At 47.3% G+C, this 19,078-nt stretch overlaps 1 protein-coding gene across 4 annotated transcripts in view; it reads right to left on the minus strand.

Annotated features, from left to right (window-relative positions):
* Positions 1-19,078, minus strand: part of kcnab2a (potassium voltage-gated channel subfamily A regulatory beta subunit 2a) — a gene marked incomplete at its 5' end in the record, with an annotated part of 158,829 nt that overhangs the window by 133,102 nt on the left and 6,649 nt on the right. Inside the window, one exon of one of the 4 annotated variants that reach the window (XM_084316037.1) lies at positions 10,990-11,031. The exons of 1 other annotated variant lie outside the window; for it this stretch is intronic. In XM_084316037.1, the coding sequence (XP_084172163.1) occupies positions 10,990-11,031 (42 nt within the window). Of the gene's footprint in view, positions 1-396; positions 814-10,989; positions 11,032-19,078 lie in introns of those variants that run through there. 2 more of the 4 variants (XM_084316036.1, XM_084316033.1) reach the window with 2 other exon arrangements.

The raw sequence follows: 19,078 nt of genomic DNA on the forward strand, positions 1-19,078 counted from the left end.
TAGATGATTAAAATAAAACCCCAGCCGAGCACCTTAGTGTACCTGAGTTTAGCCAGAAGACAGTGACTGATAAGGATGTACTGAGAGTTACAGACGTGTCCTCATCCCTCTCCCAGATGGATGAGATTTATTCAAATAAACAAATCAACCAACAGCAAGGTCAAAAGTACGACCGTACGTTGAAAGAACAGACTTTTAGAAGATACTTTTATGAGAAACGCAGCGGTTACAAACTTTACTATAACTATTAAGCAACTATATATAAACTTTAAAAATGCAACATCTTCAGCTTGGCCGCTCTGTCCGTGGCTCTCCCACCCGTCAGACCCCACAGCAGACCCTCTCTCTCTCCCTCTCGGACCCGGCCGTCCCGTCAGGCTCTACCTTTCCTCTTACCTGTATTTCATACCCGTCTGGTAGGACACGCACTCCTCCAGGGCCAGACCGTTCATCTTCAGGAAGTCCTCCATGTTCTTGACCTGCGCGGCCATCCTCTGCTCGCGGAGCCTCTGCAGCTCGGCCTGGTCCGCGGGCCGTGGCTGGTTGAGCCCCTGGTCCGAGTGGTACCGGCTGATCCCGCTGCGGATGCTCTCGCTATACGACATGGACAGCATCTTGCCGCTGCCGCTGCTGCTCTTCCGCACGCTGCCCGGCACTGGCGGTTTGGGGATCTGCAGGTTGTCGGCACAGTGAATGGACTTGCCCCTACTGCCCGGGCGGACCCCCGGGGGCCCGGTCGAAAGCCCACCCGCAAACATGCCCCCACTCCGGTTGTCGGCGCGGTGGCCCACGCAGTGCAGAGCCAGAGAGAGAGTAGCGTGGACCGGGGACAGAGCGAGGGCACAGTCGCCTCCTTAAATAGCACCTGCTTCCAAAAAGAAAAAAAAAGGGAACAGCCCTCCCGCTCTGGGCGATACACAGCCATGCATGCTGTAATGGGAGTCGCCCGGCATAGCCCGGCACCACCCATCCCTGACAGGCACACAATGCTAGGGTTACACCGGTGGGGAGCATACAGGTGGAACAGGCTGGTGATTAAGGAGCAGGACACATGCGGCCGGGCATCTGCATCTGGGACAGAGGGAGTGGGAGAGGGAGGCATTCCAACAACATGCACCAGGCCCCAGCGGAGGACGCGTCTCTGATCCTGACTGGATGGAGAGGGAGAGACGAACCACCAGCGGCCCAGACTGTCACGTCAAGAGAGCCAGAAGAATCAACAGAGTTTCACACAATGGACAGGCTTTGATTATCTGTTACCAAGGGTTCAGTTTCACCACAAGTCTGTGGGTACTGGAGCAGTTTGGTATTTGACAGTCGCCTTAACTCTTAACTCTATTGTATAATCAGTTGATAATCAGTTCAATTTGCTTTCAAACGACAAAGTGAATATACATACTGTATATACTAAATATATATATATATTTCACTTTGTCGTTTTATATATATAGTATTAGTATATACAGTATGTATATTCACTTTGTCGTTTTCAAGCAAATTCAACTGATTATCAAAGTTACTACATCATATGAGTCACATTATATATATAAATATATATTATTTATATATATAATAGATGAAATGACCATTGCAAAATGTTGAGCTTGTTATACTCAATCTCATCTATAGAAGGCAGCGTTACGTCAGTTCTACCATCACGGACCAGTAATCCAATCAAAACTCTGAAGTGAACATCACACCTTTCTCCAACAGAGAGCAATATGAGAACATTCCAATTGTCAACAATTCAATTCAATCAACAAAATGTTAATGTGAAATCATTCATCCAAGACAAAACCGTGATTCACTCCAGTCTTTGTTAACAGCAATAGTTGCTCACCATCATTTCTGCTACCCTGTCATCACAACAGCCAAACAGTGACAGTCAAACGCAGGACTCTATGTGACTCAGGAGAAGAAGCATCGCCGGAGCGCCCAAGTGGCGAACCATGTAACGCGCTGCGTCGCGGCACGGCCGACCCGGGTTCGATTCCCGGACCCGGCGTCATTTGCCGAATGTCTTCCCCCCGCTCTGTCTCCCGTTCTTCCTCTCTCTCTCTCTCTACTGCCCGGTAGTAAAAAGCGATAAACGCTAGAAAAAAAAAGAAAAAAAAAAGAAGAAGAAGCATCGCCCGGCTGTTAACACACATCCCGACACTCAACACCATTGATTCTTTAAAAGTCTATGGACTTCAACAGCACTCTTCTCACTTCTCTCCACGCTGGCGTATAGAGCGCCGTCAGAACGCTGCCCCCCCAAAAACAACAATCAACAAACAAAAACGAACATCTATAACAAATCTATAAGGCCTCGTATCGTTCTGGTGTACCTTATTATATCCAACGAAAGGAGCCGTTTTGAAGCTCTAGCACAGGATGAGGTCAAGTCCCAAAGCCGTATATAGAGTCCACCTTGACATAGGATGTGGGTTTCTCCCCCGGAACATCTCTGCGTGTCCTGGTCCTTCCAATGTCCCCCCCCACCCCCATAGAGACAGAGAGGCGGAGGAGAGGTCCAGGCCAGGCAGCATGCCCCCCCACTGCATACTACACACACACACACACACACACACTCACACACACACACACACACACACACACACACACTCACACACAGCAATATGATGAGCCTTCACACACACACACCAAGTCAGCCACATCGTTCCTCCAGCTCACCTGAGGCCTTGGGGCTCGGCTCATCAGCAGGGTAGCGAGGGGCCCAGACTGCTCTTATAAACACACACTGCAGCCCCACGCAGCGGGTCCACCCTAACTGGGAGGGTCTTACTGGGAAACGTCTAAACCAATTAGCGAAAGGGAAAGTGCATCCCATCCCTTCACCCCCCCCCCCCCCCCGCCCCAAATCACTTGCCCCATCCATATTGTATCACCCCCCCCCACACCCCCCCCCCGTTAGAACCTGTGGAGGAAATCCATTTGTGTCGTTTAGAGGCCCTGCTTGTTTCTGCCAGCCGCAGCAAATAATATCAGCCCTGAATTATTCACCAAAGCTTTTGCACTAAAAGCCTCTGATTGTTGTTCCACAGGAAAGAATACTAAGAGGCAGACTATAATGAGCTTCTGAGTGTGGTGTATGAGTGTGTGCGCGCTCATGATGCACACAAAGACACACATTGAGGGATTCAGAATGTGCACATACACACACATACACACATGTGTGGCGAGTGGCGACACCAACATACACACACTAGGCATGTTCAAGTGCATTGTGAGCCACAGACTAAAGACTCTCTCTCTCTCTCTCTCTAGTGTGGAGATGCATGGGCAGTGGGCATTAGCCATTATACTATTACTATACTATATAGTATACTATATATCTTACTATACTATTACTATGTACCTTTAATTGAGCACTGCTTCAACATGTCCTCATTTCCTCACCCAATCAGTGCTCAAGGCTAACAATAACTAATATAACTGTACCTGCAAGGGTGAGTTTTCAACTCTTTTGAATGTAGTGCGTATCCATAAATCGGCTTTGGCTTTGGGAGGCTTTTTCAATGTTCCACTCTCATGTAGGATTGTTCTGAAACCCTGGACAGACGGGCCAAGCCTTGCATCAAAGTTCAATACTTTAGGAAGGAGGTAACTTTAGGAATTCCTTATTCTCCAAACTCTAATTAGAGGACTTTCATAGAGAGGTATATAGCCTAAAGGTCATGTTTTTATTATTGATTTTTTAGATTAGTAAAAATCTAGAAATTATAAACTACATTATATTAAATGGACAGGACGACAATGAATGCATATTATCCACAGTAACAAAATAGAAAGTGTATCAACATTTGGGACCAAGGTTTTCCTTGACGGTAAGCTAGAAGGTACTGGGGCTCTGACGATTGTACAGGCTAAGGGGCAACTTCACCAAGAAAACCTTGAATCCTTGTGTTGTGTTGTGTTAATTACAGCTCAAAGAAATGATAAGGTAGCAGTCCCTTATAAGATAAGGCATTTCCTCAATGTCCCAGATGATGATCATTGATTGAACTAAATGAATGTGTGCAAAGCTGTTTTGGGATATGTATGAGACTATAAAAAAAGCGTTTTGACAACATGGTTTGACTCCCAAGCATTAGCATCCTGGAGAAAATTAGAAGAAAACATAGTAGCCCCACATAGACTGAAGGACATAGCATACACTAAACTACCAATCAAGCACTGTGAACGGAAATTTGGCCCCATAATTACTCATGCGATCCGGATATGGCGTGAATCACAAAAAAAAAATCCTAACCCACAAAAATGGCATAATCATACTCCCTTATTCAATAACAATGCACTCTTAATTGGAAAACGACCTATAAGATTCCCTATATGGGAAGAGCAAGGCATACACTCATTAGGGGATGTTTTTAACAAACAGGGTTTTTGTAGTGATAAAGAAATACGCAAAAACAGTTAGAGCTATGTTTGAAGTCTCACGGTGTTCCATTAGACAGACCAATTGAACACCACAGATACCACAAATTCTTCTACGCAAGAGAGACATCGAGAGGTTTTGTTTCAGAATTTTATCATCAATTACTAACGTCCTCGTATGAAACCCTCCAACTAGACTCTGTCTGGAGGAGGGATATACCAGACCTGGAAAATGACTTTGATTGGCAAGGAGCCTGGGCAAATGTCCGACTTACATCAAGGAACCCGGATCATCAACAAATCAATCTTAACTATATTCACAGGACATACTTGACTCCTATAAGACTGTGCCGAATGGGGCTTAAACAAGATTCCAAATGCACCCAATGTACAAATGGGGACGAAGGGACATTTATGCACATGTATTGGGACTGCTCACCAGTTAAGGCATTCTGGAAAGATGTGACCCAACAAATATCAAAACTCGTATCTTGGAATATACCTGTACACCCCTCGGTATTACTATTGAATGATGTTTTTGAGTTTGCAGTGAATCCACAGCTAAAGAGATTGGTTTTATCGGGTATCACAGTGGCCAAAAAGCTGATCGCATCACGCTGGTTTCAACCGAAAAATTTTTGCCGTAAAGTTTGGTTTCTTACATATCTCGATGTAATTTACCATGAAATATCTACAGCAAGAATTCTGGGTCTCAATGAATCCAAAATGTCAATGTGGTTAGAAGTGGTGGAGAGAATAAAAGCTAGCTTATAATGGTAGTGTCTGGTTAGGTGCGAGGGATAGTGGAGGTACTTCTCAAGGTGGGGTCCGGGAGGGGGGGGTTCGAGCTGGAGCATATGTGTGTAGGTTTTTTAGATAACAGGTATTAGGGGTATATCTTATATAAGACAACTAACTAAAATGTGATCTCATTGGATGTGCCCTGACAATTAATGCTTGTATATCTTATCGTGTGTTGTCATGTTTGTTTATATGTTTGTTTAAAAAATAATAAAAAAATAAAATACACAAAAAAAGCGTTTTGGTGAAGTGCCCCTTTAAGCCTATTTAAACATTCGTCTGGCATGATGTTGTACATGTTCTCCAAATCAGGAAGCTCCCAGTATGATCTAATAAAGTGTCTTCATATTTTCTACTGAGGAAATGGTTGCAAACCATAAATCATATCAAAAGGTATAATAAGTTGCATAGACCAGCGACGCATGTAACTAGGCAACTATGAAACACATAATGTTTGATACAATGTACAAACAGTTTGCAACCATTTCCTCAGTAGAACATAAGACATCTGTTTATACTGTGAGATTCCTATTTTGGAAAAGGATGTGTATCATGGTTTTTGAAGGCTAAAACACTTCTTCCCCATTGGATTGGAGCCTGGTGAGAGGATGCAGCACGGTGCTAAATGTCGTTAACACTAAAGCAATCAGTCAAAGTATAGCCTGCATCAGTCAACCCTCATGCCAGACAACGTTTAAACAGGATCTGGGTAAAAGTGAACCCATCCTTCAACATTAAAAATGCACGAGAAGGAGAGCGGCTGGGTCGTGTGGAGGTCTAAGCACTCGCCTACCACTGCAGAGACCCGGTTTCAATTCCCAACAGCGGTACCTCCGGCTTGGTCAGACGTTCCTACGAACACGATTGGCAGTGTTTTTGCGGGTGGGAAGCCGGTGGGGTATGAGTCCCGGTCGATGCAATAGCTGTTCAGCAGGGAGGGGATCTGGGGGAGATGGCGTGAAGCTCCGCGCGCGGTACGTTCTCCCAGTGAAACTCCTGGCTATCAGGTGATAAAGAAGTGGCTGGTGACTGACTCCACCACATGTAGTGGCAGGAGGCATCTGGTCCCCAGACCAACAGTAGGGCAGCTCAATGAACAGGATTGGCATATTGATAATTAAATAAGATGCTCGATATATTTACACCACAGCATACTGTCTAAGCTCTGCTGTCACTTCTTTTCAACTCCAATAGCAGGTAAAGTTACTGCTAGTAACTACTGCTAGTTACTCATCCAGAGCAGTCAGCTGGAGAGGTCAGCGTGACACTAGTGAATAGGTCTCTCCGACCAAGGCCACCGCCTCCAGTCACCTGCTCAAATCACCCTTTCCTTTGCATTGACCTCCCAGAGAAACATATCTGGCAACCAGAGGGCAGGTGTTTGAAGACAAGCTATTTACATGTCTGGTGCACCGCCCCGGTTCAAAAGATCATCACCTGCATAGCAAAGTTTTGAATACAAGCCGTCTGAGGAGGACTTGTGAGCACTGTGCTTAAATTACTACAGTAGAAGGCGGTCGGGTGGCGTAGCGGAGATTGCGCTCATCACCAATGCAAGAGGCTGCGGTCTCGAGTCAGCATTGCCCTGCGGCTTGGGCCGGTCATCATACTAACTCGTTTGGCTGAGTTAGGGGGAGGGAAGTCGTGGGTGGTAATCTGGCGTTGTGGACAGCGACGCCTACAGGTCAGGTCTAGGCGCCTGCTCAGCGAAAGGCAGGAAATGGTGAAGGCAGCGTGACCTCCCACGCGTTACGCTTCACCAATGAGAGTCCTCGCTGCCAGGTGAAAAGAGAGCCACTGGCTGTCTCCACATGTGTCGGAGGAAGCATGTGGTGGACTTCAGGGTTCCCTTGTACCGACCAGTAGGAGGAACATGCGCACAACAACCAGGTAGGGGAGGGGGGGGGGGGGGAAATCAGGCGAGGAAAAAGAGGATTAAAAATTAAAACAATTACTACAGTAGTTACTAGTAGCATGTGAACACACTCCAGTTAGCCGCTTGAAATTGATTCTTCCTTAATCCGTGAAATTGTGTCGTAAAATCTGACCAACACATTACACTACACCGTATATTCATGTACCTACAAGAAATGTCATGTTTGGCTTTCACAGGTAAGCACAATTTAATTTTTAGCACCAAGGAGGTGTTTTCTTCTCTCCCCATACAGGCTTTAACCCATAATCGCCCCTATTAAATCAAATTCTGTGGCTTATTGAAATGAGATTTCTAATTATTAACTTTCACGTGACAAAAGTTCAGATGACGTGAATCTTTCCCTCAGCAGTGACTTTTACGACAAAGAGAACGGACTTCCACATGATATATACTATTCAGGGGGCCCTAATGGGGACTTTGTATAGTGCTGCTATACAGAGTAGAGCTGTGAGCAAACCAAACACACATGTAGAGCGTAGAGCCTTCACTTATAATATGTATTCCTCATGATCGATAACTGAGTGAAATGAGAATGTGTCAGAAGGATAAAGGGGTCAAGGGTCAGGACTAGGGATGTCCGATATTATCGGCCTACCGATATTATCGGCCGATATCGGCATTAAAATGTGATATCGGAAAATATCGTTTTTTTTTTTTTTTTTACATTTCTATAACCTTTATTTACCCAGGCAAGCAAGTAAGAACAAATTCTGATTTTATTTATTGTCAAAAGTATGCATAATGTTGTATTAATTCCACAACAAGAGATATGTAATGTTAATTACCTGAAATTATTCCATTTTTGGGGGGGGGGGGACCCTGCATATATCGGTATCGGTTGATATCGGTATCGGAAATTAAGAGTTGGACAATATCGGTATATCGGTAAAAAAGCCAATATCGAGCATCCCTAGTCAGGACCCATCATCATCAGGAGAGCATTCACTCCCCTGGACATAAAATGGTTAATGATGGTCAGAGCCGGAAATATTGTACTAAAAGCCTTTTCCGTATTGAATCATAAGCTGCTTGTCTACCATGAAATGGCCCTGAATTGATCTAGTTCACATACTAGGTACCAGAGAACATAATTCTCCTGAGAAACAATAAAAAGGAAGAACACACTGTAGGACAAAGCCTGGTTGTCTACATATTACAGCTAGGTGATATGGAAAGATGTTATCATCATTATAATTTCCCCCCCATGATATCTGCTTAGATATGGATAATCACATGGAAAGTAATCTATTTAATGGACTGGACTGCGCAGTAATGGGAAGTGTGATATATTGTCAAAACTCATTTTCAATTAAACTGCTACATCTGTAGGCACATTTCTCTTGGAACCATTGTAAATATTTGGTGAAATTATCTTTAAATCCCGACAGCTACCAATAAATAAAATGCTCTTGAGAAAACATTGGGTCTCTGACTGTCCCAGGAAAGCCTCTCCAAAATCTTCGGTTCAGCTGAATCTAAACAACCAGGCGGATCTTTTCAGTCACAGTCAGGGTCATCAGAAAACCACCACCATCACGTTCCTCGTCGAAATTACCCAGTGTGTGCCGAACCACCTGCCGATCAGAGGCCAGGAAATTATTCTTCATAATTCTTTTGAAAGGTCCAGCTGAAAGCTGCCAGTGCCACTGTGGGAACTTTCTGTTGTGTGTGCACAGCGCACGGCGCCAGGCGGCTTGAAGGGTGATTCCAACAAGGTAAGCTTACAAAATAACCAACTTGAACTTTAATTCTAAAGTAGAGACGAGCATTTCATTATTTCCATGAATCATACTCCTGCATTTCATTCCTATCCTACTAAAAAAGAAGAAAATAAATGGCAAAATAGAGCCTGGTAAAATCTTTAAGAACCCCTTTGCATTCTAGTAAGAGAGCACAGACACACACACAGACACACACACAGACACACACAGACAAGCCACTTGAGGCAATCGTTTAATGCTGAAATGTTTGCAAAGTAGAAAACTTCCATTCCTAGCATTAGTCTGCCAGGCCCAGAGTGAGTCACAGAGGGTGGGGGCAGAATCGATCAGGCCAGGGGAGTAGCCAGTAGGATGGTTTGCACTTTTAAAAAGGACATAAATGTGCAACGCGCCAAGATAAAAATCCGATGGAGAGCTCATTATGGCAGCATCCCTATCGTCAGGGTTTTTTATAACCAGATCAGCAGAATAAAGGCCTCACCTGAGCCCATAAAACATGATGCTGCTCTCAAGTAGCAGGACGGTGACAGCAGCTATAAGTAAGAGGCCAGCACATGACCAGGAACTGAGGTAGAGTACACCACACTGAGGTAGAGTACACCACACTGAGGTAGAGTACACCACACTGAGGTAGTAGAGTACACCACACTGAGGTAGAGTACACCACACTGAGGTAGAGTACACCACACTGAGGTAGAGTACACCACACTGAGGTAGAGTACACCACACTGAGGTAGAGTACACCATACTGAGGTAGGGTACACCACACTGAGGTAGAGTACACCACACTGAGGTAGAGTGCACCACACTGAGGTAGAGTACACCACACTGAGGTAGAGTACACCACACTGAGGTAGAGTACACCACACTGAGGTAGAGTACACCACACTGAGGTAGAGTACACCACACTGAGGTAGAGTACATCACACTGAGGTAGAGTACACCATACTGAGGTAGAGTACATCACACTGAGGTAGAGTACATCACACTGAGGTAGAGTACACCACACTGAGGTAGAGTACACCACACTGAGGTAGAGTACACCACACTGAGGTAGAGTACATCACACTGAGGTAGAGTACACCACACTGAGGTAGAGTACACCACACTGAGGTAGAGTACACCACACTGAGGTAGAGTACACCACACTGAGGTAGAGTACACCATACTGAGGTAGGGTACACCACACTGAGGTAGAGTACACCATACTGAGGTAGAGTACACCATACTGAGGTAGAGTACACCATACTGAGGTAGAGTACACCACACTGAGGTAGAGTACACCATACTGAGGTAGAGTACACCATACTGAGGTAGAGTACACCACACTGAGGTAGAGTACACCACACTGAGGTAGAGTACACCACACTGAGGTAGAGTACACCACACTGAGGTAGAGTACACCACACTGAGGTAGAGTACACTACACTGAGGTAGAGTACACCACACTGAGGTAGAGTACACCACACTGAGGTAGAGTACACTGAGGTAGAGTACACCACACTGAGGTAGAGTACACTACACTGAGGTAGAGTACACCACACTGAGGTAGAGTACACCACACTGAGGTAGAGTACACCACACTGAGGTAGAGTACACCACACTGAGGTAGAGTACACTGAGGTAGAGTACATCACACTGAGGTAGAGTACAGTAGCACATCCTGTACCCCACCCCAGTAAACATGGTGCTGCTGTGTCTACACAGCAAGACAAGACAACATCAAACTCTCCAAACAGCCGTGGCCTATTCAAAGAGTTTAAGACTGGATAATAGATAATACTACAAAGGTACAGCTGTGTTATAAATCTCAATTCATCAACAGTTTGTATCCAAAGTATGTAGACATTCATTTAAAAGCTTTTCTGTTACGTATATTTGAATAATAATAACAACAACAGGAGCCATCTTAGGTACCATGTCTGAAAAAACTACAACTTCAAACTAAATCCATCATCACTCCAACCAAGATCAAGCTGTGACTTAAGTGTTATCTGGGCAGAAGAGATGTACCCATTCAAGTACAGACTGTATCACAAAAACAGTAAGCCTCCAGGAGGCCGAATGAGTGGAAGACAGAAAGATAGATATAATGACTGACAGGCAGCCATACAGATGGAAAGACACAGACAGACACAGACAGACAGGTACCTGTAGAATTGCAGCTGTCGTTTGGGGCTCCCATAGCGAGCGCTGAGGCCAGCAAGGGGGGAGAGAGGAGAGTTTAAGTTAATATAAAGAAGGAAAAGGAAGAGGTTATCGTCTGGAAAGACAGATGCAGACATACAGTCCAGGCAGACAGGCAGACAGACAGACAGACAGCTAGGAGGCCATCAACACCGAAAAGGCAGACGAGACAAGGAGGGCTAAGTGATGACATACAGTAGCAACAGACTATACAGAACATTAACGCTGAAATAGGAGCTTGAATGTGAAAGGAAATAGCCAAGACAGAGGGGATAGGATATAATATATCAGTGCTGACTGGTGCTGATCCAGATATCCAGTAGATACAGTATGTGGTCCTAATCCTTTGGTTGGTGAAATCAGACAGTCACAGAGCTTAGATACAGTAGGAGTGTGTGTTTATGTTACTCATTCTCTACTTGGTGAAATCAGATAGTCACAGGGCTTAAAAGTCATTAGAAAAATATGCCCTCCAAACTCATCCTGATTGCATCCTACTGCCAGATCTCACAGTACCCGGATAAGCGTTTGATAATAACACCAAAATGACAAACAGTGACTGGCTTCCTGGCTGATAATAACACAACTATTTGCCGTCTGTGTTTCATCTAGATGCAGTGATGCAGAAATGTGGCCTCAGTGTTGCCTGTGAGGCAAGGAGGACAGGAGCAGATGCTTCTGAAGGAAATTAATACATGGATCTCTGGCGCCACCTCTTGGCGGTGAGTGGGAGAGCAGGGTGTAGACTTTATGGAACTACACTGCGTGTACCAACTGCATCGCTTGAGTTCAAAAGTACTATCTGCCTTTTTTGTTGTATGCTTGCCTGGTTGCCAAGCGGGCACACATGTAACTGTAACTGCCTCTGAATAAGTGACCATTTGAGACCAGGCACAGAGTTTAGGGTCTTGTTGAGCAATCTTCAAATACATTCTTTACATGATATAAAAGTACAGGTTCATACCTTCAAAATAAGCCATTACTTGTACAAATTGGGCAGATACTCTTCAAGCTATGTCTTATTAACCAAGATGATAACCAGGCATGCGTTGTTCATGGTACGGGGTAGCACGGTGTGGTACCTCACTGAGTATTAAAGATTTGAGCAGAAGCGCGTGCACGCACATGCACGCGCTCGCGAGAACGCGCTGCGCTCGACTTGGCTCGTTGTGTTTACCTGCCTCCCGGGCCCCGGCGCTACCTCGCATTATCATAACAATAGCCGCTATAGGCTGGTGTCTTCAACCACGCAGGGGACTCTTTGTGATGTAAATATGGAACGTCCCAAGTTGCCGCTGCCCACAGAGTGCACCGCCGTCCAAAGGTGAACGACGGCGAACGAAGGGCCAAATCAAAACAGCCGTCAATTCCGAATTGACAACTGTTTTGATTCAACCCCCCACCCACCACCACTCACCCCCGGACAACAACACACTCTGCAAACAGCAGCAACCCGGGACATTCCATATCTACATCACACACTTTGGGACTGAGTAGATAATTAATTAATCTTCTCTTTATTTTTATTATTTATATTAAAACTGAATCAAACCATAAACAAGGTTGCCTGTTGGGATGTTAGATCCTAATGTGAAAAACTGATTTTATATGTCTGCACTTTATGTGCTCATTTTATGCCTTATGTCTTTCTTCTGTTGTGAAGCACTTTGAGCTGCAGTTTCTGTATGAAAGGCTATACAAACAAAGTGTATTATTGTGCGCGAGGGAACATATGCGCATGCGCGCGGGGCCGCGCGCGCGCGGCGTCATTATCCTGCGTGGCGGCTCAGTCCATAATAACAACGCAACACTGATGATAACACAATAGCCCGTTTTGAGCCACAGAGCTTCAAAAGGGTTGGAGCTGTTCTCTTAACGATGCATGCAGGACTACTTTACCCACTGGCCTTTGCTACCTAACCCCTCCCCCACCTAACACCTTCTCCAGGTGAGCTGCAGGGAGCAGTCATGTTATTATGATGTGGTCTCCATCAAAATTGAAAGTGTATCTCTCCGTTGCATAAAGGCTGGCTAGCAGTGCGCATAAGGCATATAATAAAGGCCTTTCTAAAAATAAATGAATTTCTCTAACAAACTATCTATTTCTATTCTATATTTCTATTTCCTAGTCGATCGGACATTCCTATCGATACGTAGTAGATACAGGGACGCCAAGTATCGATATTTAATTATTCATAATAAAAATAAAATGTCTTTTTGTATAAGGAAGTTGCATTGTTCATTTCAATACCTGTAATAGTACAGTAGTCCACACACACACATGGAATATGACTGTAATACAAACAGTTCAGTTTGTCAGGTACATGCAACACAGATTACAGTGTTTACATCTGTCTGCTTGAGAAAACACCATGTTCTGCAATACAACATTGATTGAACTGATTGATTGACTGATTGAAGTGAGATGAACAGAATTAACTTTATTTTATTAGATAAAACATGTTGACAAAGTTTTACTTTGCAGTTGAAAAAAGGCAATAAATAAAATTTTAGCTAAAAAGAAAATATATATATATCGCAATATTTTCAGCGTATCGTGATACTATCGTATCGTGCCGCAAGTAACGCGATAGTATCGTATCATGAGGTCTCTGGCGATTCCCACGCCTAGTCTCTACCACAACCACAGCCCGAGCTGTAAGTGAATTATGCGAAGGGGAGCAAAAAATTGCAGGAGACTTATTTTACGAAAACTCCGGTTTTTAACAAAAGCAGCAGCGTGAGCCTGTCCGACTTGCGGAGCGCACTGTAGTATAGAAATAGAAATAGAATAGAAGTTCAATAATAACAGTTATGCCTTTATTATATGCCTTATGCGCACTGCCAGCCAGCCTTTATGCGACAGAGAGATACACTTTCAATTTAAAGTGAAAGACACTCTCACAATTCAGATACAATTGAACACAAACGGTTCCAAATATATTAATGTTTCTTGGCATATTTTCACACTGCCAACAAAGTAGCCTACTGGGTCCGTTGTCTCGGAATGTATTTGGTAGCTGTAATTTCTGACACTCGAGACCGAAAGTACTTGCTCCTCTGCTGTAGTTAGAACTGTAGTTCAACAGCGAGGGAAATTATACAGCCGCACACAATCTAACAATAATTAACATATTTATAAGTTGTATTAAGTTTGGCAAATAAGGAGACGGTGATATAGACTAGAGAACATTTCAAACCACTGAAAATTGCCAATATCTCCATTTCTGAATTGCGCAAATTTTTTGGGTTTTCTGAATAATCATGAGCTCCTTAACAAGGGGGTCTAGGCCGTGCCGCATCACATTTGTAGTTTATAGGGGTGTCCTGATTAGGGATAGCCATGAGTAATTGAGTACTCGAGAACTCGCCGTTTTAACAGAAATTTTGTGGTTTTTGAGGGAACTTGCTATCGGGATGCCCTGCTATCAACCGCATCGGATGGTGGCACCACAATGAGTGGCAGCCTCCCGTACGTGAGGGACGCGAGCTGCGTGGAGGAAGGTGTGCATGGGGAATTGCGTGCCTTGTTCCCGGAGCTCATGGCGGCAGCCGCTAACTGCCTGCACCTGTCCCCGATGACTTGATAGGTCATGGCAACGTCGTCCTGTGAGGGAGACGGGCGTTGTCTGCCCATTCTTCCCCTCAATGGAGGCCTACGTGCGTCAGGGACAGGTAATCTCCCGCATCACCGGCCTTACCCCCGCCTACGTGCAAGTCACGCGGGTGGTGGGTTTGATGGAGGGACTGAAGGTAGGGGTGCCTCGGCTTGATAGCCCGATGGCGTCTCTCCTTTGTCCTGAGGTGGTGTGGGAGCCGTTGCGGAAGCCGGTTCCCCAAGGGAAATCGGCTAGGAGTGACCAGTCATTCATCGCCTCGACTCAGAGCCTAGCTGCGACGTCCAACATTGCGCAGCTGGCGCGCTTCATGTCAGGGATGATGGCGGGGGTGTGGTGCTGGACGAACACCATCAGTTCCTGCACGCCCAGGCGGCTGGAGCCATCCTGCACCCGATACAGCTGCAGGCAATCGCCGCCGGGAAGGTACACGCCCTGGCCACTCTAACCCAGCACCACCTTTGGCTGGAGCAGGCGCGGGTGGCGGAGCGGAAAAGACTTCCCTTGCTCACGGCCCCCCTCTCCGATGCTGGGCTCTTCGGGTCGGCAATGCAGCTGATGACGGCTGCTTGCAGGGACATGGAGGAGGAGCGTGCAGTGCTCCAGCCCCATTTTCCCCCACCCGATGTTGCCGGTGAGGTTCGACGGAGGCCACGTCGTCGGGGACCCACGACCGTCGCTGCCGCCACTGCTGGACCTTTGGCCGAGAAGGCCAGGAGGAGAGAGGGTGCCTCGACCGCCGCAGCCAGCCGACCCATGCCCGGAGGTGACGGTAGGGATCGTCGTGACCAGGCACCCCAGTACCGTCCCTCCGGGCCTGCTCCCCGTGGGGGCAAACACCAAGCTGTTCGCGGCAGGCGCCACTAAGTGACTTTCCCCCCCCTTGATTACCCCTGTTCCCTTCCCCGATTTTTTGATACAATAATAAAAGGTCCCTCCTAGGAGGGACTATTTATTGTTACAAACTGTGTGTTTATTCACTGCATATGTTGGGGATACGATGTGTAGAACCCTCGCCTAGTTGTGGGGTTGATAGGAGAACAGGACTTGTTAGTCTTTAGCTGGTCGCTACATATATATGTGCTTAGCAAGGCCTGTAGCTAACACTCTGTCGAAAGGCTTTTTCTTTCCTTGTCCTGAAGAAATATGTTTCTTCCTACAGTATAGTGGTAAAGATTTACCGTTGTCTGAGGGGGTTGTGTGTTCTGTTACATTTGAAACAGTGGCATTGAGCCACAACACTGGAGTGTTGGCCTGCAGAAGTACTCGTGTGTGTAGCTTGTACCACGGTCTTATAGACCCTCTCTCTCGATCTTCTGTCGTGTTCACACATAAACCTCGGCCTTGTTATAAACCCTGTTCGCAGACGTGTTGTCGTCTGTGGCTAGTGTGCGTTGGGTTAGCTTATCCTGTTAGGATATACGCTGTTTCATTAGCATGCTGGCTACATAGGTATCATCGTGGCTTGTTTACTATCGTATACAGGGTTTGGGATCATGAGGGGGTAACTGGATAAACCCCTCCTTCCCTCTTTTCTGATTGGTCGGGGGGTTGGGCCCTCTATCATTCAGCCCTACCGCGCTGATTGGTCAGCGCGTCACGGGGTAGGGAGGGTGTAGGGAATTCCCTGCCTCCTCGCCTGTCATGGTCGGTTGAGTCATGGGATTCCCCCCGCCATAGAATACGTCACTGGGCGCGTTTCTATTGGTTGCCGACTTCTGTGAGTTCTTTACAGGCCCCATGTGTGGTTCTCTGTTATTGTCAAGTTGGTGTTGCGGTGCATAGGAACTCGAGAGTTCTGCTACGCTCGGTATATATGTATCTTTTTTAATTTTTTTTATTGATCTTTTTCCCCCTCCATTTTCCTCTGATTTTCTCCCATCCCAATGTTAGTCGTTATGCCAATTCCCAATCCCCTTCCTGGTCGCTGCGCACTTACCCCCCACAGTCGGTCTGGGAGAGTGGAGGCTATCACGTGCTTCCTCCGACACACGTCCAGCCAATCAACCGCTTCTTTTCACCTGGCAGCGCGGATTCTCATTGAGAGGGCGTAGCGTGTGGAAGGATCACACTATCCCACTCAAGTCCTATCCGCGCTTAGCAGGCGCCCCGACCGAACTGTAGGAGTCGCTGTTTACAACGACCCGGACCCACCCCGCCAGCTTCTCCCACCCTCTAATACTGCCAATTGTATTAGTGTGAACGGCCAGCCAAGCTGGTGACAACCCCGGAGCTGTGAGCTGGATTCGAACAGGCGAATCTAGCCGCTCCAGGGTTTGGTGACGAACGCAATCTCCGTTACGCCACCTGACCGCCCTGGTATATATGTATCTTGAGCCTTTGGTCACGTGGCTCAATGTTACATAAGCTTTTCAATTTATTGCTCACGTGGGAAGTCTCTCTGGGGGTTCCCCGTCCCCTCCTTTATGGAGCAGGTTGATGGGGTATTGTTTAGGGAGTTCCCTGAATCCTCGCCTGTAATGGTCTGTTGAGTCATGGGATTCCCCCCGTCATAGGGTACGTCGCTTCCCGTCCCCTCTTTTATGGAGCATGGTTGACGGGGTGTTGTTTTCCCTCAGCCGCGTCGTATGGGACCCATGTCCGTATTTTTTTCTGTGAAAAAAGCGGCTTCTTGTCGTTCTCCCAGGCGGCTTGGAGGAACGGTATCTGGGTTCTTGTTAGAATGTCCATTGATATGTTTTGGGTCTTGACGTGTACATAGTGCTGGCCCTGGGTGCTTCTGATAGGAACCATGCATGGGCTTGCGCGCCTTGGTTGCTCATCATTGAAATGGCGTTTTTATGGGGCAACTGGGATGGAGTTTGTCTCTTCCGAGCGCCAGTGTACTAGGCTTGTCTCGATGAATTCTCGTTCATATCTGGGGGATGTTAACAGAATAGATCAAAGCATTGGTAGAGGGGTCTCACGCCCTTGGGGTGGGCCACCGGGCGCGGTACGAAGGGGACCGTCTGGGTGGCGCCCTCTATAATGTTTTGGATCGACACGCGTACCTACCCCCCTCCTGGGACTGGGGATGGCGGAGTGATTAGGGCACGGGACCACGTTAACCCGTTGTCCGCCGGGGCGCAGATCTGCTGTTCTGGTACCCTGAGGGACTTGCGCTTTTTTCGGGGGGGGAAATGCCGGGTCGGCCCGGGCGTTCCAGGGTTTGACGTTATGGAGTTGTTCGTGGTTATGTTACTACGTGTTACCCCTCACTGTTGCTTGGTCCATGTTGTGTTGTACCTTGCGCTGTGCTGAAGGAGCCTGGTCCTTCTCCATTCTTTTTCGCCCCTCTCTTCTCCTGCTTAGGCAGGGCTGTGAGGGGGCTGTTGAGGTGGTTCTTGTAGAACTCCTCTGACATCCCTGTGTACGTCCCGGTCCGCCGGGCCCGGGTTCGAAATAGTTTTCGTCGACCCGTTGGCCTGGGTTAACCCCTTCTTGAAAACTGAAACACTTGTACTGCGGTATAGCCAGTGTATAACCGCAGTTGTGTTTTGGAGTTTTTTCTTGGGGGGTTATAGGAACAACCGCCCCATGTTAGAACCAAGGGGTGGTTGGTTCCCTGGTGTGTTGGTAGCAGAGTCAACTCTCGGGGTAGGCCGGGTTTGGCCCTCGTCTACCTGTGAGTGTGCCCCCGCACCTTTCATGACGTCTGCCAATCATATCAGCCTTCTCTGCCTCGGCCCCTCTAGAGAGTCGAGGATTTTTTTGTGGAGGCTGCGACATGGTGCACAACATGCCAGCATACGCCCCTTCCGCCGGGGTGCTGTTTCAGCAGACCCCTTTGGCGCCTGTCTAGTCCGCAGTGCTCCAGGCTCAGGTCGAGTGGCCTGTTGTCTGGATTGAGGGATCGACCTCTTTTGGGGGTCGTCTCCCCGGTGCGCTGCCTGCTCCGGCTGTGGGTGTAGCCTCTTGAGTGCTTCGGGACGGCGTGCTGTAGGGGGGAAGGGCCTGCTCTTGGATGGGCCCTGTCCGAATACGCTGGCGATGTGGGGGGTGGTGTCACTAGTGACCGCCTGGTGGGGTCTCGATGCTGCAGCGTCGTTGGCCTCTCCAGGCCCCCTTTTCCGGGGGGGTCCAGTCCCTTCCTGGGTCTGGGTCCTCCTTCGCTCTACGCTGCTACAGCCTTGCCACAGGGTTGGGCTTTTGCTCTTGACCCCGTGATATTAGGGGTTGTAACAGGGGTTTTGTTCCTTTCCGTTCGTTCCCTAGTGGCATGTGGGTTGCGCGTTTGTGTAGTCGTGGGTGAGTCCCACGGTCTGCTCACCCTGTGCGTTTGAGTTGCTAAACTCCTCTTCGCACAGTCGGATCCGATACCCTCCCGTCCTCCGCTAGGGGGGTCCGGGGGCTCGGGTCCTCCCCGGTTCTGATGGTTGTGGGGGGCCCCAGCGGGTACAGTTGTCGAGCTTCCGCTCTGCTCAGCTCCTGTATTG

Source organism: Notolepis coatsorum, assembly GCF_963971535.1.
Source record: "Notolepis coatsorum genome assembly, chromosome: 6".
Lineage (NCBI taxonomy): Eukaryota > Metazoa > Chordata > Actinopteri > Aulopiformes > Paralepididae > Notolepis > Notolepis coatsorum.